This window comes from Galleria mellonella, unplaced genomic scaffold (genome assembly GCF_026898425.1).
Source record: "Galleria mellonella isolate WM207_F2 unplaced genomic scaffold, CSIRO_AGI_GalMel_v1 utg63, whole genome shotgun sequence".
NCBI classification, from domain to species: Eukaryota; Metazoa; Arthropoda; class Insecta; order Lepidoptera; family Pyralidae; genus Galleria; species Galleria mellonella.
Window position 1 is genome coordinate 6604168 of NW_026442130.1, and position 26462 is coordinate 6630629.

The following is a 26462-nucleotide window of genomic DNA, read 5'->3' on the forward strand; positions in this document are numbered from 1 at the left end:
AGCAAAGTTTCTACATAAAATTTTAAAAATATTCTCATAAATATTTTAAGAGCTGCAATTAAGTATTTTCTTTACATTTTATGGGGAATTTATTCAGTCCAACTTTTAAGATAATAGTATCACAGAATTTTAGTGTCAAAAAAGTTACAAGTATTTACAGACATTATATCGTAGTATACCTACACATTTATTCTTATTCAGGTTTATTTTCCAAATGACTACCAAAATACTAATAATATATCGTACAATACATACCAGCAATTGTGCGGCGAACCCTTTGCACCGTTCAATGTTCTGAATACCTAGGTCTTTGTGTGGGGTGAGCAGTGCGGCGGTGAGTAGCCGATGTCGTGCTATGTTCTTCTGGAAATACTTCTCACAGCCCAACCACAAAAGTGATAGAGATGCGTCACAACGTCTATAATAAAAAAAAAGTTAAATTTTTAAATATCCGTTATGCGAAATTAATTTTCTAAAAGTTCTCTAAAGGTCTAAATGTTTTCTAATCCACAAAAGTCGAAAAGTAATTTAATATTTCAGTTACAAATTATATCTATTAAATATACACACTACCAAATATACAAACAGTACAAAGGATAGTCTGGAATTCTTTTAGGAATTTTTTAAAGTTAAAATAGATAATTTTGCGCGGGAAACGTTACTTCGGATTACATTTAATAAATGGCGTTGTAGGTGATACAATGTGTCATATAGTGATTAATAAAATTAAAACATACCTATTTTTTAAATACTGCATAGCGGCATCCAAGTCCACAGGTGGAATGGTGAAGTCATATAAATCGTCATTGGAAGCCAATATGACAAGACCAGTGCGGTAGTTGAGGCCCATTTTAGATAGGTATTTAAACAAATCCGCGAGAGCTTTGCGTTTTTGTTGTATTATACTCTTTGCTTGGGATGTTTGTTTCTCCTTGGGTAGAGTCGAATCCACCTGAATATAGAGTTAAATGTTGAAATGTATGTTTGAAGTATGTAGAAAACATTATCAATTGTTTTATGCTTGAGCTGTAAAAGGGAGGGCTCGTAAAACCGACGGCTTGTAACCTACTCGTGGTATTATAGGGCGTAACCTATAATAACAAGTCAATAAAGTCCTACTAATGGTTACAGATCTCTTACAAGAAATCAATATTAACGCACATTACCACATTAAAATATTGTATATATTATATATATGCTTGGCTATTTAGTGTCCTTTATCATTTTAAATCAAATAATAATTTAATTACAAAATAAAAAATAAATAAAATTTGTATAAATTTCGTATTTTGCAGCCAGTTACTGTTTTAGGAAATCTTTAACATTAATCGATAAAAAGGGTTTTGCTTCTTGCATATACACTAATTGCAGATGGACGCAATATTTTCTTAAGACATTAATAAAATTAAGAATAACAAAAATATGAATAAATTATCTATAATTATCGTATGTAAACGAGTGAGCACAGAAAAATATTAAAGGATGACAATTTCATAATGTTAACAAGTTTTACATGGATCCCTTACTTCTAACGATCCTAAATGGGTGCTGGTCTCAATGACGAGCGTTACGAAGTCATCCAACCCCTGAACTAATGACGGATAACTGGAATTCGTCATGGTGTCTTTGCACAGAGTCTTCGCTTTATTCAGCAAATTCGTCACCTTTGATAAGAGGGATCCATCGGGTATGGCCTGGCTTGGTTGGTCAGCGTTGTCTAGGTATTTCTGAAGAAAAATCTGAATTTAGCAATACCTCTATGTATGATAGGAAAACATGTCCTCTGTCCATCGGAAAATTTTGAAGATGCATAAGACACTGCACTAGTAATTACAAAGGCAAATATTATAGAAAGATTGTAAAGGCGAAAATATCTTTAAAATCTTACTATTTTTTCTTCTATTTTCTTTTAAAAAATGGCTATTGTTTACATAACATACCCACAAGTACAAAACCTCACCATAATGTGTTAGACAATAAACAAATTACAATGACATTTATTACTATCCAATAATAGTACCAATAGGAAGATTATTATTATTATTTAAATTATTTGACTATACTCCATAAATTAGTATACAACACCAAATACTACTTAAAAAGACGTATGTACCACATGAAAAAGACACATGTACCACATAAATGGAATGAACAGCAAAATAAAAGGTGGATGGACTATATGAAAGATAATAATTACATATAAAAGCAAAATATGACTATACCTAGTCGACTATGGAACTTTAATTTTAAATTTAAGTTTCAATTACAAGGTAATCGTTATTGCAATTTGTCCCGAAACTACTTTAAATTTAGTTCTTGCACATCCATCTTTCGTTAAATCATGATATGAAAATTTCAATTTTAGACATAGATTTATAAAATGCATTTAATTATACAATCAAATCTATTGGCTGATATCAGAAGTCAGCTAATGATCTGGCTGATTACTATTGTTACATTGTTTCATTCGTCATCCAATATCCACTACACCAAATTAATTTCAACATACTAAAAGCAACATTAAAACGATTTTATAAATATTATACTACCTGTAAGTGCTGTAAATTAAAAAGAAAAAAAAAACATTAATTTGTGTATCAATAAATACTTGTATTATAGAACTAAAGGAAAACAAGTATTGATCTTTCATTTCATAAATTTGAAGTTATACAAAATACAGTTGAATGAGAACCTCCTTTTTGCAATTGGCAAAAAAGGAGGAAACAAGAGCTTTAGTAGTCTCTTTCCCATAACTTTTTTAAAGGTAAATATTTGGTTATTTCTTAGAATAATATAATAGTAATATATATTTAACAAAAAAAAAAACTAATTCCACATTTATCACTGTAGCAGTAAATGATCGTCTATGTACCTAATTTCGGTGTTCTATTTTCAAATTATCGATAATCATTTGAGACATATTAGAGGCGTGGGGAAAAGATAAATAGATAGATACACTTTATTTAGAAGTCAACTCAGAAAAGGAACAGGGATTGCCAAGTTTTACTGTATTGCGTAAATATACTACAAGTACATTAACTCACCTTAATATTTCTTGTGAGCAGTAAGAAATTCTGTACGTCGATCATATAGGCCCCGCCTACAGGCGCGCTCGCAGCACGTTTCGGTCGATCCCAGATGCCGACGTGGTCTGTGTTGTCATCACTACTGTTATCCACTAGACAACTGGTCACACTCTCTTTGAGAACATTCTGTAATAACCCAGTTAATTACTGTCCTTAAATATACGATTTAATATATTGATTTCTCTTAAAAATTTTACACAAATCACTTGCATGAGAAAATACATACTATGAATAGCCAATTAATATCTACTGCGGAGTGGATATTCCCAGTCAATAGTTAGATATTATGTGTCTTATGATATATTAACTGTCCACTGCTAAACATAGGCTTTACCCATAAGTGGGATTTTACCAGAAGCCATGGGTTATCAACCCCATAAGGATAATGGTGATGCTTTAAGAGAGACATTGTTGCCTATCCCTCAACAATTAAGTTCCCTTAATTGTCTTTTACGACACACACAGAAAAGGAAGGGGCAGCACATTCTATGCCGGGACCACACGGCATTTTTGTTTTTGCTTATCCACCCATAACATAACCAATAATACATTTAATAGATACCAAACTAAATCAAATATTTTTTATAATTTTTGTGTACCTCAAATTCCTTTGTTTGTTTATGGAGAGCTTTGTGAGCCTTTTCCACTGTATCTTTAACACTCCAATAGCTGAGATCCCTGTCCCAAGTGCATATTTTAACAAAGTCACGCAACTTCTTTTCGATTGGCGCACGTTTCTCCTTTAAATGAGCGGTAATTTGTGCGCTAAATTGCGAATAGTAATTATACGTATTCCATAAAATTGATAATAATTCATCTGAAATTAATATATTTTGTATTAATATTTAGGAATAATAAGTAACATGCCACTTTTGAATCAATTAATTATTAAACTATGCAGTCATTACAGTAATAATTGTATAGTTTTAAACATTTATCAGAAGAACAACATAAAATAGCAGTACACGTGGGCCTTATATTAATTTAGGATACACGAGTATAAGCATTCAATTATTATAGATACCTTAACTCAATACCCTTATCAAATAACAAAATGTAGGTGGTCTTTCCTTTATGATACTTGTTTATTAAAAAAAAATAGTTACAATTTTAATATCATGATTTTATTAATCATATAAAATGCAAGTATTGAAATGTTTATTTTGAATATTTTTTTTTTCACATTAATATCCACAGTACATTCAAACTTTTCTTTCCATTTTTTTTTTCTCTCTGAATACATTAAACACGATATCATCATCATATCAGCCTTTAACTGTCCGCTGCTGAATGAGCCTCCCCCTTGGGGAGTGTTGCCAGTAGTTGCCACGCTCAGAAGGCGGATTAGCAACCGCAGTCAAGCTTTTTTAGAGATGTTTTAAGAGGAACACTGCTGTCCATCCCTCGCCTACCCTTAGTCAATTCTTACGACACCTACGGGAAAGGGGTGGCCTATTCTATGCCGAGACCACAAGGCAATATATTATATACATAATAAATCAATTTCGTGTATAATATAGTATATATCATATATGTGTAAGTATATTTGTTATTCATATATATTTATTCGTTTATATATGTAATTTTAGTATGTATGTATATCAATAATTACTAGTACCGCATTCGAGTATTCTGACACTTCCCTATGGTTGACTGGAAGAGAATGCTTTTAGCATTAAATCCGCCATGTACACATATTTGTACTAATGAATAAATAAATAAAATATAGTAGATGCTAAAACCAAAATACCTCTTCTATCACTGGGTTCCAAATGCACCAAATGACAATGATATGCATATATTATATCCAGTCTCACTTCATACTCGACAAGATTGGATTTCTCCATAAACTCGTTGAGTACGGACGTCACTTTAGATGGTGGTACGAGCTCATCAGCATCGGTATCCAAATACGATGTGACAACGGAATACATATAGAACCAGTATTTGTGAGCTTCTGAACGTTTCCTGTAATTTGAACAATAAGAACAATTTATACAATAAATATGAAAAAAACATTACTACATATTTATAGATTTATTTAATTACTAATTTTAACACACAACTTAACCAGCTTTACTGGAAAATATCGACTAGTAAGTATAAAAAGTAGCTACTACTAAAATTCAACTAAACATGACAAATGTTGGAGACACTAAAGAGTCAAGAGGTAACATACAAATCCACTTTCACATATATAATATTAGTAATCAAATAAATAACTCTTGATGACCACATTTATTAGTTACTAGCTGTTTCCCGCACCTTTGTGTACATGCATTAATATATAATGTAGTCATATATGTTAAGTTAGGATATAACTTATCTATATACAAAATTTTTGTCAAATCTTTAAAGCTGTTTAAATGTTAGACTTTTAGGAACATTATAATATTAGTAGGAACTGTGCACTTGGTTGTTTGGACAACTATAGTCTTGACGGAGGGATAGCCAGCAAAGTGAATTTAAGTTAATTCCATTTTTACGTTTTGAAATATCATCATCACCATTATCATTATTATTATATCAGCCTTTAATTGTCCACTACTGATATGTTGGCCTCCCCTATAAGGGGAGTTTGGTTGGCCAAACCCATACTGGTAGTTGCCATACTTGTCCAGTGGCTTGGCAACCACAATAAGGATTTGGTGATGTTTTAAGAGGGATGCTGCTGCCCATCCCTCGGCCATTAAATTTTTAGATATAGAATCATAAAATTCAATTTACATTATTAACCAAATACCTGTCATATAGATTATTGAGGCACTCCTTCCAGTGTGACATTTCCAATTTTCTCCAATTGACAATTTGTTGTCCGACTGCCAGCGAGATATCTATCATGTTATTGCCCTTATGGGCATTTTTGTTCCACTCCTCAATCTTATCCCGGAGAAGTTCCAAGCCAGTGAGGAGGCGGGAAACAGGACTTGACAGAGGGAAGCTGAGGATTCTGTTCACTATTACCATTATCTGAAAAAAAAAAAGTATTATGTTATATACAAACACATTGATTGGTTTATCTTAGTATACATTGCAAGGGATTCTACAGTATGGTGTTTCTTAAAAAAAAAAGGCGTTTAAGGTTACTTTAGAACCGGTAACGCGTAAATGATATCCCTGGACCTATAGACGTTCACAGGCTATAGTGACCGTTAACTATCAGATAGGCTGCATACCTGGTTGCCATTTTTGGGTTAAAAAAATTTAAATATGTGGGGGCACATATTAACCTAAATCGTAGCTCGATTAAATCATATATACTTTAAATTTACGATTTTAGTCGGATTTGTTTGACAAAAAACTTGTGTATATCTACGATAGTAGTTGTTGTATAGTAAGACAGAAACAGAGACAGAAAATAAAATGTAATTCTGCAATATTTAAAAACCTGTAATAAAAATGTCAGTCAAATTAAAAATAAATAAAAAAACAAAGAAAGTGAAATTTTTTCGATTTAGGTTAAGCACTAGGGGTATGGCAACTACTAGAAAACCAAGCAGTCTAAATGTTAATTACAATAGGAGTATCCAAATCCATATCCTACAAAAAATGTTAATTATGATCCACAAATTGTTATTACTTATACTAATTTTATAAAGAGGTAAAATTTGTGAGTTTGGATGTTCAGGGTAAACTCTGATACTACTAATCTGATTTTGAAAATTCTTTCATTGTTAAAAAGGTATATTATCCTTGAATACTATAGACTACCCTTTATTTTAGTAAACATATATGTTCAATAATTAATCACAATAAATATAATTGAAGTCAGCAAAAATTCTATAACATGGCATACAGCCGGCTTAGCAGCGGTTTGACCTGTTTAAAAAAAAAAGGAATATAATCTATAGTACGAATTATTATTAATTTTAAGTTATAAAAAAAAACAAGTCCACGACAACATATATCTAAGTTTAATATCTCGGCCAAAAAGGGGGTTTTTATTTTTATGTTAAAGTGAAATTTATTTTACTTTCACATAAAAAAGTCGTTCATTTTAAAATTTTAAGAGAATATTAGTGTAGTAATTTCACACACGATTTTTACATACACTAGCCTTACTAAAATGTGTTGAACAATTTAAAGTTACACAAACAATTATTGCACCCGTGTGAATCCGTGGCGGGTTGCGATATTGCGTAACATATAAAAACCGTAGAATAGAGAACCTGCTTCATTTTAAAAAATAAAAAATTACTTACGTCCTTCAGAGTGGGGAAATCTGGCCATTGATCCAAAAGTTCATTTGTCGCTTCCTTTACTTTGTAAAGTAACGGAACACACTGTCTTGTTTCCGACACCCACGCTGAACGGTAGAAGTCCATTTTCTGGCTCGACGACTCTGTAAATTATGTTTTTGATACTGTTATTCTGTTATCGTATGGATAGTGTAAAATAATATACTAACAGTAATAATACTTCTTTTTTCCTAATATTTAGCATTTATATCATTATTTAAAAATTTCAATGTTGTGATTTTAAATAAAAGAAATATTAGGCCCCTGATTAGTTAATTTATATTTAATTAGTTATTTTTATTTTAGGAGTTTTAAAAATGGAATTTTAATTATAAATTAGTAGGTAGGAAAATTTATATATTTTTAAATTTACTGTAAATCCTATTAATATGTGTGAAACTTTGTAATGATAGACAGTATTTTTTGCTTAAAAAAATAAACATATCCAGTGTTTATTCTTTCAAGTAAACAATACTGAATATATTTGAATGAAATTTAATACACACACACATAGGATACATTATGTACTGATTAACGCGGGCGTAACTGCAGGATACAGCTAGTAATATTCATTTCGATTATGCATTAATCTTTTCCTTACCATTGCCGTCCACTTTAGCTTTTATTTGCGACACAAGTATCATCAAACTGGGTGTAACAAATCTCTCAAAAGGTGCGTCTAACGCTTCCCAAGTATTCTGCATTATACGGCTAAATGTAGGATACCTCTGCAGTAATGGATTTACTACATTACAACCGACCAATTTCTTGGGACACGGTAACCATTCCGCCCGAGTTACATTTCGAACAAACATTGAATGCCATTCATAAACCAATGACACATCTTCTTGGTTTATCGAAAGTTTTTGTTTATTATCAACAGTTTGGGTCTTCTTGGTTTTCTGTTCGAGAGTCGGTGGTTTAAATTCACCGAAATCGGTGTCTGAATATGACGGGAACATTTCTATTATTTCTTGTTCAGCCATTTCTTCTTCGTTCTCATCTTCGCATTTTGACCTAAAAAATTTATAAATAAGAACTTTTTTTAACACAACTTTATGCATAGATCTTTCTTATGTTCAGATCACACGACTTTCTCTGAATCAACTACTCATTAAAAATAAAGCAACGAGTATTTAAGTGGCAGCTAAAGTTGTGCCAGTAATCTAATTAGTTTATATTAGTTTTATAATCATCTGTCTAATAATATCTTCACGGAAAATTCCTTGCGGGATCTCTAGAAACTGTGGTCTCTTATAATTCATATCACATATATATAACTTTTTTTTATGTCTATACTGTAACCTGTACTTTTAAACAGTCCAATATTTCATCATGAAATGAAATATTTATTTACTTTAAACAGACATTTAAGATAATAAAGACACGTGACAGAACTTTTTGGCATCCGTTTAATTAACTTAAAATTATAGACATGCAAGTTTAATTTATTAATTAAATAAGAGTACATGGTAGGAATACCCTCTGGATCTTGATCCTGCATCCTTCTTCATCTACCTAGTAAGTATATCTTTTTCGTCATCCATACAATGAAAAACCTTGTAATTATATTTTATCATTTATAAACATTACACTTACTTGGTGACATATAACGCTTCTTCGTCTTGCTTCTTCTGCTCTAATTGCTGTTGTTGCTTCTGCCATGCTTCCACTAGCATGTTAAGCGTCAACAAAATGCAATTTAAAGTAGCCTCATCAACACGCTCCGATGCTGCGTAATATATCTTTAATTCGGCCAAATTCATTTTCAACACTCTGTATTGATTAATAAATATTCAATGAATTAATAATTGATCAAATGGTTGATGGATTAAATACATTAATTAACTTACAGAGAGTTATATATAAATTGATGAGACAGTAATTTTACTGGTTAGTAGATTAGAATTAATTAATTAATAAAATAATTTGCAAATAGAGATGATGTGGACTCCTGCAAAATAACTCAAAATTTAGTAAAAGATTGTTGTTTTAACTAATTGCTCATGTTTATAGGCGACGGTTACCACTTTCCATCAGATGGGACGTCAGCTTGTTTGCCATTTTAAGTTGTATAAAAAAAAATCATTGAGGGCATTGTTAGTCAGGTCGACCTCTATGCGGTTTCCCCTGGAAACCATCGTGCTGAATTCCAGGTGTATTCATCACGATAAGCTATTTGACCTGCTTTACATTGTCACCTATCATTCCTCACTGGTGCTTCACCAGCATATACCATTAGTGCAGGCGGGGTTATATTTTTTTTAAAACAAGCAATTATTACAATATGATTACATAATAACATTAACGTGACTTTTATAAGGGAAGCAAATGTTTAAAAAGCACAAGTAACTATAATAAATACTAACTGAATATTCTCAAATTCGACATCGTTCGAGATTTCATTGGCAGCAACTATATTTCTACTCAGCAACGTTCTGAACTTGTTCGTAATGAATCTCTCAAGATATTGTTTCTTTTCATCTTTTAGTATGAAATTCGGATATACCAACAAATCGCACGCGACACCCATTAACACCGGCCCTTGCTCTATCTTTACAGTCAGTTCTCTGATCAAATCATTAAGTGATGTAACACTGTATACAATTTGTGATATAGAACTTTGTAACAGCTTCGCTAAGTCTGGAAAAGCTTCAGAATATATCTGCAGTTTATTATAAAATGCATTGACTGAGAACAACCAAGATGTTGTCTCTTTGATAATCGTATGCGCATTCTTTATATCATTCACTTGACAGTTTTGGGTTTCTAATCCTTTCAATAAAGTATTGGATATATTTATCAGATTCCTTGTCAAGTCTTGTGTTGTTTTTGGTGAAAGTATAGATTTTTTGAAGTATTTGCAATCCTGGAATTAAAAAAATTAAATGTAATTTATAAGTGTAGACAATACATAAGACCAACTGTGAAAATACATCGAGTATGTGAATTTAAATTTTTTAATTCTGCCTGTATGAGGAACTATACTATGGAACAAAATTTTAAATTACATTAGGTGGACAGTTTATTGGGCATTTAGTACGGTGCAATAACACACGACTTTACCGTCACGATATTACAGAGAGCAAAATGTATGTATTTTTTCATAACTGCAGGTAAACGAGCATGCGGTTCATCGCACGGTAAGTGACTACCATCGCTCATGAGAAAATGTGGTTGTGCTGCCGGTCTTTAAAAAATTAATATGTTCTCAATTGTATGGAGATCCTTTTATTCTTCCTATATACAAAATGAAATTCTAAAGGAGCGCATTGATAATCGGATCTCTCTACTAGTCCATAATATTATAAACGAAAAAGTTTATTCATCATCATCTTCCTACCCTTATCCCAATTATTATTTGGGGTCGGCGTAATATGGTTTTATCCATATTACAAAAGCTTATAGTTTTACGACCGACCGCCTGTCTGACGTCAACCCTCTTTGGGTCTCGAAAAAGTTTATTATTTGAATAAAATTTGATAGATGGGTAGGTTATACACTAACTTAACACATAGGCTACTTCATATACTGATTCATGCAATAGCTAGTAAATAAATAAAAAATAAACCTCACCATAACAAATTGGCTATAAGATGGAGTTTCAGGCCTAAATGTATTGTCTAATGCATACTTATGCACTCTCTTCGCCGTTTCTTCCTTTAGTTTAATCAATTCGGCGCAATATGGGTGTACCTTGATCAAACCACTTTTGTTCACATTCAAACTTTCACTATTTACGTCTGATGCGACTTCCACTTTCTTTTTCTCTGGTAAACTGCCAGTGACCACTCCGTGAATATAATAAGTGCTGAGTAAAGCGTCAAACAATTTTATATCCTCCTCGATATATTTCAATTTGAGTTTGTGTTTCTCAACATGATCAACTGGTTTAATTTCTGACAGCAGTTTTGTAAATAAGATACTCGTCAGTAACGAGAGCTGAGCTATCAATATGTTCATCTTAGTGAAATCAAACTTTTCATTGTGTAGTAAATTCATTATTTTTTTATAAATATTCTCAGCTTCCACAATCAAATTTGAATAATGACTCTCTTTGGGAATCTTCATTTGTAATTGCTCTATTATTTCTTTGACGACTTTATCTGTATTTTGTGCTTCGTTTGAGTTTGTTTGGGTCAATGTTGAATGTAAGTAATTAAGTAGTTGTTCATATTTATTGATTTCGAATTCGAGATTTGACTTTCTGTAAATGAAAATAAGAAATAAATGTTTATAAATTAACTGTTAACGAAACATAACTCATTATAGGAGAAACAAGATTATAATAAACACAAACACATACATATAGGTATTCAAATACGCATGCACATATATACAAATTATTAAATAACATTTTAATCAAACATCATCATTCTATTCAATTATTTTTTTATTTAAATCGGTGATACCTGATACGTTGTGTCTGTGGGGGGGGGGGGGGTCCTCCACATCTGTCAATTAAAATAAAGGAGTAAAGGAAAGCACACTTACATTTTTAAGCTAGCAATAGTGTCCAATGTGACAATGTTCTTAAAAATAATGTTCAGGATGTTATCCAACTGTATGCTGTAATTAGCACGGTCTTCCAGAGACACCGTCTCATATGCTGGCATATGACGGCAATCTAGAAAATAAATAAATCATGTATTATATTATTGTATTGTATATCATATTGTGTATTATTAATAAATCATCTATTTAGGTATCTCTGTCCCAATCGACATTCTCTCGTGAAGCAGCTGTATTTGCCGTTTCGGTTTCACTATCATATCCCAAAATGGCAGTTCAATTACAGGAGTATGAGATATAAAACCTTAGTCCTCAGGAATGGTGTTACATGAGGAATACCATGAGTTGTTTGCATGGCTGTTTCAGTTTGAAGGGTAGGATGTGACAATGAAATTACAGAGGCATAAAACCTTAGTCTTCAGGAATAGCAACGCCTGAAAGGTATCATAGGCAACACAGTACACTCTATTATGTTTATGGTACTGTTCATGTCTATAAACGACGGTTACCACTTTCTACCCTCGGGCTGTCAGTTAGTTTGCCATTCTTACTTGCATAAAAATAAAAATCTTCATACATATACAATACATATAGTGATACTGAATTTTAGTGAAATTATTAATATTTAACTATATACAAATAAATATAATTTACCTTCGTTATTAACAGATAGTGTCAATTTCTGTACATAATACGGGAGTAATGGGAGATTAGCAGACATTCTATTTCCATTAGTGGGCACACTCTCCGCAATATCATCACTGGTCGTAGCTCCACTTGCATCGAAAAATGCTAATGGATAAAACGCGGGAGAAAATACAAGTGCACGGTAGAATTCATCCCAGAAGCGAACTGGTAGCGATGATAACCTGGAATGAAGATTTTATCCAGAATACTCTATAAAGCACTATTTACCGCAGCCCTTCAACATTATGCCTGGTGCCTTAGAGGGATAAGTGGAATATAGAGTATTAAGTTATAATAGAATGTACATAGTTATTCTTCTCCGCTATAATATTCACATGATTAGAGATTACTGTTGCCCATAGACACCCGCAGTAATAAAGAAATTGCAGATGTATTTGAAAAAATCCGAAACAAAATGTGAAGTAGTAGTAGTTTCAATAGACATATAACATAAATCTATATATGCAATGTATTCTTTGGTTATATATATATTTCAGTTAGCTATTATTTGGATTTAAATAATCAGTCAGAAACATTGAAAACTGTTAAATTATTTTAGAAAATTCGATGGCGACGTTGCCACACTTCTGTAAGCAAAAATTACGAATACTCTTATCAACAACAACTAATATCATTGGGATACAAGAATAACATACAAAAATTATTTAGTATTTGATAAATTAATCATTTAAATCTGATTTACCTTTCCTGTAATTCATCAGAGTTGGCACTCAGGAGCTTTTCAATGGCAACCAACATATTCACTAGAGTTGGTGATAGTCCTTTAGTCGTCTTGCTGATATGTATAACATTTATTAATATATCAACAACTTTAGATCGCAACATCAACTCTTCCTTTTCTATTAAAGATAAATTGCTAAATATTTTCAAAAAATCTTGCCTCAAAATACACAGCACTCTTTGTAAAATGTACGTTTTTAATGGTAGTAGCTTTATTTCTGATCGTACTTTACTTGATGGATTTATATTTTCCATCGTTTTTATAACATTTTCTTCAATTAGCATTAACGAATTTTTATCGGGTACATCAAAGGCTAGAGACAGATCATTGATAGCGGTGACATCTGTCGACAGTTTGTTTAATTGTCTATCCAAAGGCTGATTCAAGTCCAAAGCTAATTTATTGTTAAACTGCGATCTTGCTACACACAGATCATATTCACCTTGATTCTTATATAATTTCGGTTGGTTATATAATTTTCTGAGTTTTTTAGTTAGTTTATTCATCACTGAATTTTCTTTGTCATCTTCTAGCATTATGCTTTCAATAATCATTGAGAATTCCTTTATGATTTGAGGCTCGACATCATTTAACAATACACCAAAGAGATGCTTTTCCAGCCATTTACTGTGTACATACAACAATTTCACTATTTCTTCGTTCAAAGTTTTCCTTCCTTTTTTATCGGTAATAAATATTCCTATAGAGCACATGTTGGCAAATCTTCGTCTCCAGTTTAACAGTTGGAGAATATGGCATGCTGTTTTATCGTCCATTGGTCTACCATTGAATTGAATGGCACGAATGATAGTATAGTCGATAGTGTCCAAATATACTCGACATCTAGACAATATAGGATATTCTGGAAAATCGTCGCTCAAATTTTTAGCACGCAAAGCTATTGAATAGTCGATCGCAGAAAATTCCTTTCTTTGCTCTACTAAAGACTTCAAAATTTTATTAAACGTTAAAACAGTTTGTATATTAGTCGAACTAATGAAGTTTTCGTCTAAAATATACGATTCAGGGTAAAATCGTTTATAAAGCGCACATATACCATTTTGGCACTGACTAAGATCCTCAAACAATTCATCATTTTTCTGTTTCATCACTTCCTTATGATTGTTATTATTTAATGAAAGTATTTTATTTTTAATTAAGTCATGTAAAATATATAAATCTTGATATGGGCACTTCTGGTATGCGGTAAACAAGGCCAAGAGGCTATATAACAAGTTATCTAAATCAGAAGATTTCGTATTTGTTATTTGTTGCAACACGACATAAGCAATTTGCTTTGTAATTTCTTTTGAAGAATTCTTACATAATCCTTTCACTGTCAATGTATGAGGAACGTAATGTGACTCTAATATATTGCAATTAAATTGGTCTAACTTGTTCTGCAAGGCTTTGACCATAGAATTTTTAATTTCTGCAAGTGACGTATTAAGGTTCGATGCAAAATCACCCCCACACCTTGGTTTTATGTAAACGTCGGCAAAGCTGCTTACGAGTGCTATTTTGAATGGTATTGCCCGCACTAGTTGTTGGGAGGTTAAATGCGATGCTTGGAGCAAATGTGATATTGTGGGACGTTCAAAACCTAAAAGTACAATAAAAATATAAAAATATATATTATAGTATTTAATTAGCAAATATATTACAATGTAATATACTGTTGGTGTTTCTATGAAAAAAGAAATCTAACTATCGTGTATACAGATTTACTGATCATGAGTTTTTAATCAGCTGATACTTTCAACATATACTAAAGACCAATAAGGAGACTATCAAGGATTACGTAACACAATTTATAAATATTTTTACCCTCCCCCAACCCCCATGTAACGCGCCGTAACTTTTTCTGTGCCCCCCACCATCTCTCTATAAAACAAAAATAAGAACAATACATTCGAGGGATTCCCTGTAAAACACAAAGGAAAAGGGTTGCCAACTTGGAAAATTTTAATCCCATACTTTTTTTATTTAAATAAAAAAAAATGTTTGAAAGTAGTTGTACGAATATCTCTAACCCCCACCCCTTTCCCTGTAACGCATCGTAACGGTTTACAAGACCCCTCCCAAACAAACTGCATTACGTAATTCTTAAACGTCCCTTAAACAAATAGAATAAGTAATATGTATACCTTGAATAAATGATGCCATCAGTTCATGACATTGAATACAAATGTCATGATAATTCTGTGGTAAACCACAAGATAACAGTAACGCAGTTAGATCCATGTAGGGCACTGTCTCTGTTAAGCTAACATTCAATTCATCAGACCGTAACAAAAATATCTCCACACCTCTGTTTCTCATCGCTCTAGAAATCTCCCCATATTTAGGATCCATTGTAAAAAATATTCTGAAATTCGGATGAGGTTTTATTTCGCTTGTCTCCCCTCTTTCAGGTACACTAAGTACCCCATTTGGTTCTAATAAACCGTTTAATCTATCTAAAACAGCTGCTGATGTCAAGTTAACATTGTCTAAAAGTAGCCAAGAACCTTCAATCATGGTTTTTACAAGTAAAGAATCTACCCATTCAAATTTACCTCCAGCATTTACTGATGTTGCTAGAGATAATTTCGACGCTAACTTTTTCAAGTTATTTACTATTTCTTGTAGTTTAACAGATATGTAAAATGCTTTATTATATTCAGCTAACTTTTCACAATGATTCAGTAGAAATTGTGTTTTTTTGTTCAATTTATTTATATCGTCACTAGGTTCATTGTCTGTACTGTCGCATTGCAGGGATTTATAAATATACAATTCGGTGAGTAACTTATTTGACTTCCACTCCTGGTTTCCCTCTGCCAACCAAATATTTCGTACAATTTGTATAGACAGTCTCTCGATTTTATCAAATACATTTTCAAGATTCCTGTTTAGATCGACCTGTTCAAACCCTCCTAAAAGATCGGACACATCCATAGCTGATGTTACAGGTATAACTTGGAGATCGTTACCTGTTAAGTCCGCGAGTATTTGTACAATACTACTTTTTCCCGTAGCTGTCGGACCAACAAGTATAGACAGCCAGTTCATTTTGACACTCTGAGCTAAAGCTTTTAAAGATGACAACTGATTCCTTAAAATTAAGTAATTTGGTTCCACAGAGCAACGATTTTTTAAATTCTTTTCCATGTTTCTTCTAATTATAACGTCACCTATAACAATCTCATTGTCGTGAATTTCAAATTGTGGAGTCGTATCACTCCTGGGGTACTCAGGGTAAAAAATAGAATTATACACTTGCAACATTTTCTCTTTGTCTTCAGCTGTCCTCATCCGATTAATATAAAGCATATCAACAAATTTTCCAGGTGATATTACTCCATCATCTTCTTGATCATAGATAAGTGCATCGCACCATCTTTGTATGTCTCTTAAATTCATCTCCCATGGTCCACCCCTATGACCCCAAGATTGAAGTTCTGTGATCTCATGGGCAACTTTGCAGTTAAATTCCACTATTCTACGTCGTACTTCATTAGGTAAAGTTGGATACTGGGACTCAACAATATACATGAGATCTTCTTTAGTCAATGTGTCTATATATACTTGTGTGAATCTATTTAAGAAGGAAATGGGAAGACCCCTACGAGCACCACCTTGCTTCAAAGGATTTTGACACGCAAACAATCTCGTTTCAGCTTTTACTTTGAATGTTTTACTTAATTCAGGTATGTACACTTCACCGCGGTGATCGAGGCAGGCGTTAAGACCTTCCAAGACAGGTTGAGGTGCCAAATTTAGCTCATCTAAGAGTATCCAATCTCCATTCTGAAGAGCATTCAAGAAAGCTCCTTCTTTAAATGTGAAAGATCCATCTTCTGTTGGTAAGTCTGTTCCAAACAAGTCTGTAATATCCTGGAAAAAGAAAAAATAAATAATGTGTACTAATATATTTTAAGGTATTAAATATTTGAATATAATTGAATACTGCTATATACTTACAGTTTGGTCACTCAAATTGATACGGACTACTTTATGTCCAGAAGATTTAGCAAGGGCAGTCACTAAACTTGTTTTACCAACTCCAGGATTCCCTTCTAAAAGTATCGCTTTATTCAACTGCAGCCCCCTTAATAACCGTAATGTGTTAGAACCCGTAGTCGGTGCAGTGAAAGTGAATTTTTGTGTTTCATTCGATAAATCATTATGTGGTCCAACTTCAATATAAAATGGTTTTACACCAAACTTTGTAACATCAGATTCAGCGGTGAAAGCCGTTTGTTTATTACTCAACATTTCTCTCAAGTTCTCAAGGTATTCATTTCCGACAGTTTCTATTTGATTTAGAAGGAAATTAATAGCTGTTTTACGCAATAATGCTAAAGTTTCTGAATCAATATGGCCTGTCAAAGCTGTTCCAAAGCAATCTAAGAATGTCATACATGCGCCATGAACGTAGGCTTCAGGAGTGTCTAGAAGACCTTTTGCAACTGTAGCGTTTATAAAATTCACCCAAGAGAGTAAATCACGAATGCTGAATGGGAACTTGTTGGTCACTTCAGAATGTTTTAACCAATCAGTGAAATCTAAAATAGAGCTGCCAATGCCAGAACTACCATCTTCTTGGTTTCCTAGAGAAATTCCTCTACTGACGCTTTTTTCTAAAACAACTAGTAAATCAACTCTAGACGAGACATTATCACACCATATTTCTGTAAATCGATTACGAAGAGCCGGCGACAATTCTTTTTTACCAAAATCTCCACCTGGATTCATGGTTCCGATTATATGAAACTTTTTATGCGCTGTAATAACTACAATATCAGAATTAGCCTCCATTGCTTTTTCAGATAATACTAACTGCCTTTCTGGCTCAAGTAAGGAATTCAGTCTTTCTAAGACACTATCGTCCGCTAACGATATTTCATCCGCCAAAAACATATCACCGTCCTGCATTGCCTTTATTAGAGGCCCATCAACCCATTCAAACAGCCTTCCGTCATTTTTATATTGTCTTACAGGTCGAAGACCACCTAAAAAGTCAGAACTCTCTGTGTGCATATGACAGTTGACTGAGAGAAGTTTACATTCGGTCAAAGTTGCGAGAACTTGGCAGATTGTGGTCTTTCCACAACCAGTTTCTCCTACTAACAGTACAGGCTCATCAAAAGTAAAGGCTTTAGCGATTAAAACAGCCAACCTTCGCATATTATATGTCCAAACAACATGAGAAAACTCTTTCAATTGATTATTAATAATTGTTTCAAGAATAGATTTAGTTACAGGCGATGTAGTCTGATGAAGACTGAATAAATCGTTTGGGCTGACTTTCCTTTTTATATGTTTTTCTATAACTTCTTCGATGATAGTTCTTTCGTCAGTTTGTCTAACTTTACCTGCTAATATGAGGTAGCCTTCATCGGCTATGTGCTGGTCCCAATCATAGAATTTTTCATCTGTTAACATTTCTTTTGCAGCATGCTTGTATCTTTGACCCCATCTGAATAAGTCTCTCAAGGTAATGAATCCATCTTTACCTTGTACAGCGGCGGAACCACGTCTTCTCACTTGGAGCTCCGCCATTACTGCAATCATCTTCTTACTATATGCAGGAGGGACGTGACACCTCTGATGCAATATAGTTTCCAATTCTTTTCTGGGTATTTCGTCAAAATGCAACTCGACAAACCTATTTCTAAATGCCCTTGACAACATTTTACGACCCCCATACAAACCTGGCGGATTTTGAGTTGCGAATAGCATAAAGTTAGGATCAGCTTTAACTACTTGTTGGGTTTCTGGTATGAATAGTTCCCGGTTATCATCTAATACTCGATTGAGAGCCTCAAGTACGTCGCTTGGGGCTAAATTCAATTCATCTAAAATGATCCAATGTCCTTTTCTCATGGCTTCAACAAGGATTCCCTCTTGGAAAACTAACTTTCCATTAGCATCAGAAGCATATGAACCTATATACTCTTGTAAATCTGTGTGTTCATGATTATTTATTCGAACACAATAGTTTCCGGACGCACGAGCTATATAAGTAATCAAAGAAGTTTTTCCCACTGAAGTGTCACCTTGTAAAAGAATAGGCAATCGGCCCAGTGATATAATTCGTGCGATATCTCGAAGATTTTTCCTAACAGTTGGAGTTAGTATATACCCTTCTGGTATTGAAATATCAAGTTTCCCCTGTGGGATCCAATGTCCTTCGAATAGAAGGAAATTTTGACCTGGAATTTGTGGCTCGGGAATTAGTTGGTTAAGAATAGACTTAACAATTTTCTTTCCAATTACTGCCCTGCAAAACAAAAGACGTTTTTATATTGAGTATGACTAGTTGTATTATTCCATAACGTTGTTATATCAAATTTAAATTTAGTTGACCTATTTCACATAAAGAATTACCGCTAATCAGTTTATATATTATAGGTACAAAAACTACTTACAAATTTATATTTTCATAAATATAACTTAGTCATACGTGTGTAATCTTCACACACATTTTAGAAAATATAAAAAAGGAGGTCTTTCATTATACTACGGTAAAATAAAATACTCAGTCCTAAGACACTTACAAATTTTGCCTAAAGAAATTCAAAATAACTAAGTATAATGATATTAAATAAAATTCCTTATAACTTGATAAACATACTTAGCTATCATAGCTTCAACAATGGGATGTGAAGAGCTGTCTAGTTGGGTAAGGAAAGACAAACAAAACGCTTCATATAATGATCTAGCTACAGTGCCACATTTAGCTTTAGCTGCTGCTGTTAGAGCCCTGCAGAGCGTTCTTAGTGAATAATGAGGCGCGTTACCTGAAAATAGTAATAAAATCATTGAATCAGAAAGAAAGTTATCTAAAAAAATTAATAAGTAGTTAAATGAAATTTTTTAATTATTTTATGATATTCATAAACCATAGGGATTGTGAAAACTAAGAATTATGCCTTAAGTAATTAAAATTCGGGATTCAAAATATTACCTGCACCATCCACTAGATTCAGTTTTGCCTCTTTTCTTACGTTCGCATAAAAGCTATAAATAGATTCTAAAATTGCACCACTGAGATTCATATGATACAAATAATCACCAATAAGCAGCATCAAGTCATTCCTTTCTGTCAATTCATCTATAAAAAATTCTGTAAAGCGATTTCTCAAACCAACTGGCAAATCCTTTTTACCAACATCGGTAGCAGGATTCATGCAAGCAAACAAAGTAAAGTTTGGATGTCTTTTTATTGGAACTTTGTCTCCCTTTTCTAATAAATCAATAGTTTCATTTTTATCTTCTAATAAACCAGCGAGACATTCTAAAATCTCTGCAGATGCTAAATTTATTTCATCTAGTAAAACCCAATGGCCCTCTTGCATAGCTTTAACGAGAGATCCTTCGATGAACGCAAACGTCAATCTAGACGCTGTTTTAATTTGTTGTTCTAATTTTGAAAGTTTGCGGCCAAATATCACCCATTTCTTTAACTTTTGCTCTTTCTTCTCAATTGTTAATCTAGTAAGAGCCGCTTTATAACTCTGTTTCATTAACGCCAAAAGTGCGGTCCAATTTTCTCTCTCATAGCAAGTATCAATGTGTCCAAGAAACTTTTGATTTTTTTCCACATTGTAAAAACTTCGAAATAAACGTTCGAATTCATTTTTGATTGGTCTTATTACATATTTCAAATCAACTGGTTTATATCCACCAAGTAAATCGGCAGAGTCAGACTGTTGATTCATATTGATGACCACTAACTTATGTCCGGTTTGTTTAGCCAAATATTGAACGGAAGATGTCTTACCAGTGCCTGTTTCACCCACCAGAAGTACGGGTTCGTTTGATGTTACACAACACATAATCTTTTCTAGCAAACATGCCGTTTGGCGAGTAAAAGAAAATACTGCTTGTTTATTATCGAAGTCTACGGATTCTAATGCCTTTTCTATTCTTGGCATATTAGCTCTTCCTACCTCTAATGAGTTGGGATGTAAAGATACATTTGGCTTATAATGTTTGCAATAGAATTCTGTTTTTGCTTCAACGATTCCTAAACAAGTGCCAACCTTTTTTGCTAGCTGAAGTCTATGTTCAGGTGAAGATATTGAACTCGTAAATATATCCAAAGCATTTTGGAGAACTTTCTGTGCTGAATCTGGGCTTGAAACTTCAAAACCTACAACTGATCTTGAACACCATTTCATAAGATCTCTTGTAGAAATAAGCCTCGAGCCTTTCAGAACATTAACGTTAGTTTCCTTATCAGTACTAACGTTTTCAGTAGTCTGCAAAGATGTGTCGTGGCTTCCAACAGAAAACATCATGAAAACTTCGATGATTCTTGAACTGATTGTGCTGAGGCGTGGATAAAGTGTTTGTATGATTTCGCCAAGTTCGGACCTTGATAAAGGTTCTACATTTATTTGGGTCAAATGTTTTTGTAGAAGTGCACTTGAATTGGACATTTTCTTTTGGAAACCATAGTTCGTAACTAGAGTCCTAAAAGTAATACACAATTAATGGTCAATTTAAATACTAGAATAAATGGGGAAGCTATAGGATTTTACGATATAAATTTATTTCACGATTATTAACAATTGTGGCAAACATCTATGGTAAATCGGTTACATATATATTGGTCTATGTATGTAAGGAAAACCAATTATTGCCAAATTAGTAAATACTATTTATTATATTTGGAATTTTAACAAATATAATCAGTAAGAACAACAACAAGTAATGCAATAACTTTGTGTGTTCTCTTACCTTTGTGTAACAAATAGTTGAAATCCAGGTGTAACAGGCAAAGAATCTCTATAGCCAGGGACACATAATGCATTTCTTTCCAGCAAAGAACTTAATGTTGACACCACATCCAGCGCAGCGCAATCGATATCTTCTAACAGTAGCCAATGACCATTTTGTACAGCCTAATGAAATAATTTATTTATTTATACTACACGATAATAATTGTATTTACTCCTATTTTAATATAAAACCTGGGAGGTTCAAACATTATTTTCATAATCATGTATAATTTTATTATCTATTTATTTTATTATATACAATTATATAGAAATTAAGTAAAACTGTCAATCATTCATTTATCACATACAATCTTACAAATTGTGTTTGAATATAATATAAAACATTATTATATAATAATAAAGAGAAACAGTAACTAGTTAAAATATTTAAATTATAAACGATCTCTTTTAATAACTAAGACACCAGTTCGTTTTTGAATAAGGAAATGCTTCTAATGTCTTTTAATTCTATGAACAACTTGTTATATGCTTTTACAGCTTGATAACATGGGCAATATTTAACTTCTCTGAAACCAGGGAGTATGTATATTTCTTTTAAAGTCCCTTCTTATCCCTTTCAGTATACTTTCTTGTTTAGTATTTAGTTTACTTCAAATTTTGTATTAGAGATATACTGATTTATATTATATAATTGTAGGTATTCTATGCCTTAACTTGGAAACAAGCTTGAAAAGTATATTACAAAAGTAATAATAATACGTACTTCAGTCAAAACGCCAGGTCTCCATACAAATTCGCCAGGTATGTCAGTGCACTGATGAGACCCAAGCAGCATTCGGGAATCTGTCTGATCACCTAACTGAACCTTCTTAAAGGCGATTCCTTTACGACCAGTTATGGCAGCCAAATATTCGACTAAGGAAGTTTTACCAGATCCTACTGGACCCATCAGACATAGTGCTTTACCTGAGACAATTAATTTATATATATTATATCCATATTTGAAGGTGTTAAATAAAGAAAAATATTGTTTGTTATTAAACTTAAGATCGAATGGCTGATGTAAACCTAATCATAGACATGAATATATTGTACACCGCCATCTAGTTCAAAACTATACAATGTAGCTAGACTAGGGATACGCTCCGGATTCGCACAGGTAGATAGATAGAAAGATAAATTAGTATTTTATATTAGATTTAATAGGCAAATTTTGACACCTTGGGGTACATTATTAAAATTTTCTTAGGGTCCTTAACTTTTTAAAAATAATATATAGCCTATGTTACTCACCAATAATGTAACTTTCTATAAGTGAAAGAATTTTTAAAATCTGTTGAGTAAATTATAAGTTTATTGATTACAAACAAACAAATATACATACAAAAAAATCATATCTTTTTTCTTTATAATATAATACACTGCACATAATTTTAGTATCAATAAGTATTGATACTAAAATTATGTGCAGATTTTGCTAAGCTAAAAAATTTTTATATAGAAGTCATGATTCTTAAATCATAAACATGATCTTTCTAGAGGAACTGCTGACACCATTACCTGAAGCTACTGCCAGTGCTAAACTTCTTAGATTATTAATTGTAGATTTAACCGGAACTAGATGATCATGTGACACAAAATCTTCATTATAGAGTGGCAACATTATGCCATCAATATTGACAACACTGCTTGAATTCAATTTGGCATCAGTAACAACTTCTTCAACAGGTTGCACTTCACATTTCCTATCAGTTGTATATTGTAAAGTATCTTGCTCTGACAGATCTAAGTTTTTGGATAAAATTTTTGTTTGAGCTTCTGTCATATTTGTTAGAATCGCCATACATTCTTTTACCATCCTACAATATAGAAAACCATATATAATGACAATAAAATTGATTAACTTAACAAGCTAAATATAATCTATGAAGTAATTCAAGTTAATAATTGGCATGTGCCTGATGAGATCTTTCATTGAAACCTCAATTGCAACTTTTCACCTCCTATTAAACGGTATTAAAAAATAATTTTTGAAAAATTTATTCTTATTATTCATTTATATTAAACAAAAAAGTTGAGCTTGGATTATAAGTTGGCACCAGACAATTCTAGCGTAAGCATGAGCCTCCCTCTACATATGCCTATAGCAATAAAACTTTTTAAAAATACAGTGTTTCTAATTTCTTTAACGGTGATATTTTCAATTTATAAAATTTTCATCCATGGAGATAAATTGACAAGCATTACAAATAGTTAATATTTTTTATAAAAACTATTTTATTACTTATTTATATACAGTAGTAACATTTGCTTGCAGAGATGTCAACTTATAATTTAAAATTAGACCACATTATTTTATTCAGTAAACAATACAAATATTATAAAATAAATAATATGTAACCAATTAAATTTCCAGTAAGAACTATTACACACACAGCAGACAATATCTAAGGCTCTATATACAGCAGTAAAAAAAGTACTAAGATATAAATATATTATTATTGAGAATCTATTGAATTACTGAAATATAATGTATATATTAAAATCGGGTAACAACATCTTCACAAAGTTTTACATTTATATAACTTATGATATATCTCTTATTGTAAAAAAGAACCAGCTGTACAAACAGATTGGCATGTAAGACATAAGGCTAAACACAATTCAACACAAAAGGAATTAGGACTAGTATAAGGATTTTAAATTTTACATAAGTATATATGAGTATACTAATACCTACATTCTCTACTAAATTCAATATTCGGAAAAAACAGAGTATAGATTTTTGTACAATGTCATTACATGGCATTTCTTTTTATAATTGTTACTTTATATTAAATATGGTGTTTTATATTTAGCTTAGCTAGATAAATTAAAAAAATATGTATGTTAAATAAAAATCGATCAAAACATACCATCTTATTTCTGTATTTTCATGGTTACTAAAATTTGTTACAAATTGTGTCCAATCCCATTTTGAAGATAGCTCATTGGGTAGCTTGGAGAGAAGGGTGTAACAACATGTCACTATTTGTTGGTCAGTAACTTTGTGTCGACAGTCTTGTAGCCTTCGCTTTTTAGGAGCAACATTGTATGACTCCTCATGATGAATGAATACCATAAATGGTGGCACAGGGTTAATTTCAAAATATTTAAGGGCATACCTGTAAGGGATAGGAAAAACATAGCATTATTTTAAAAGATGTGTATAATATTTTCAGAAAGAATCTTTTATTATTTTTGGTTAATTATTGCTCTGAAGTCCTGTTCCATATTTACCAATCTATAGTAGGTACAGCTTATAAATTGGTAAATTTGAAACAGAAAAAAATTGTAAATGTAATTTAAATATTGTAAGCAAAATAATATTTGTATTTAAAAAGTAACTTTTTAAATTATTTTTAAAATTCTAATTTTATTAACAAATCAATAATAATAAAGCAATACTGTTTGAGGATGCTAATCACTGACATTTCTTGTAGTTATTTAAATTTATAATAAGTTTACTATTGTAATCTTTTGGAGAAAACAATAAAGTGTATATTTATCTATCTATGTCAGATTAAAAAATTCTTTTTGCATTTGATAGCTAATTTTTTGTGGAAGATTATTGCCTACTCAATATCATGATATGACCACACATATGGCGAAGCTGGAAGGTATATTTAGTTATAATTAAATTAAACTCTTATATTTAAAAATAAATTATACTTACTGCAAAACATCAGGGTGATCACTAAGCGCTGCTAAGACAATTGAATACTCCAAGTGATTAGTCTTCTCTTCATCACTACAAGTGTCAGTGTTGAAGGCAGAAAAAACTGGTTTTAAGGGTATTCTAGCAGAAACTAATGCTAGCAGAATGTTTGATAAGTATTTCTTAAATAGTAAAGCATTTTCAATTTTTAATATATGTTCTGAGAGTGTCTGGATAATGTTTTGTATTCCTATTGAATTCTTTTCAAGTGACTCCTGTAAATTATAAATGGGTATTTTAATACATAAAAAATTTATGAAAACCAGCAAGAGATGTGATTACCTAAAAAAAATTTCAGGTCAGTTTTTTAAAGGGTAATAATGGAATAGCAACTCGCCAATATTATAAGTAAGATGTTAGGCACCAGTGAGGTGATAGGCAAGGATGAAAGCAGGTAGCAGTAGCTAGCCTATCATAATAAATTCTACAAGAATTAACCAAGATCATTTCCAGAAGAAACTATATTGATAGCAATAGAGCTTCAAGTCATTTGGGATATCATAATAAAGTTATTACAAATTTGCGAAGGAGATTAAAACCAAATTGGCTAAGTTTTATTTTAATCTTTTCCTATTGAAGTAAGTTCAACTTGCTAAGTTGAAAATAAATTTGATAACAACTTGATAAAACTTGCCCTCAAAATTAATTTTTTAGAACAGAAAATCTAAATTAACCACAAAAGATACATAGAATAAAATATAAATA

At 32.1% G+C, this 26462-nt stretch overlaps 1 protein-coding gene across 2 annotated transcripts in view; it reads right to left on the reverse strand.

Annotated features, from left to right (window-relative positions):
* Positions 1-26462, reverse strand: part of LOC113521733 (midasin) — a 39814-nt gene that overhangs the window by 12618 nt on the left and 734 nt on the right. For both annotated transcript variants that reach the window (XM_052899993.1, XM_026907377.3), the window contains exons 2-25: positions 25716-25972; positions 24916-25164; positions 23561-23859; positions 22764-22966; positions 21999-22162; positions 20221-21731; positions 19888-20053; positions 17232-19533; positions 15413-17144; positions 13227-14868; positions 12491-12705; positions 11819-11951; positions 10901-11531; positions 9694-10193; positions 8924-9100; positions 7926-8341; positions 7289-7428; positions 5830-6056; positions 4837-5054; positions 3686-3903; positions 3045-3212; positions 1527-1727; positions 738-952; positions 256-418 (exon numbers count right to left, since the gene is read on the reverse strand). In XM_052899993.1, coding sequence (XP_052755953.1) covers positions 256-418; positions 738-952; positions 1527-1727; positions 3045-3212; positions 3686-3903; positions 4837-5054; positions 5830-6056; positions 7289-7428; positions 7926-8341; positions 8924-9100; positions 9694-10193; positions 10901-11531; positions 11819-11951; positions 12491-12705; positions 13227-14868; positions 15413-17144; positions 17232-19533; positions 19888-20053; positions 20221-21731; positions 21999-22162; positions 22764-22966; positions 23561-23859; positions 24916-25164; positions 25716-25972 — 12147 coding nt within the window. The remainder of the gene's footprint in view (positions 1-255; positions 419-737; positions 953-1526; positions 1728-3044; positions 3213-3685; positions 3904-4836; positions 5055-5829; positions 6057-7288; positions 7429-7925; positions 8342-8923; positions 9101-9693; positions 10194-10900; positions 11532-11818; positions 11952-12490; positions 12706-13226; positions 14869-15412; positions 17145-17231; positions 19534-19887; positions 20054-20220; positions 21732-21998; positions 22163-22763; positions 22967-23560; positions 23860-24915; positions 25165-25715; positions 25973-26462) is intronic.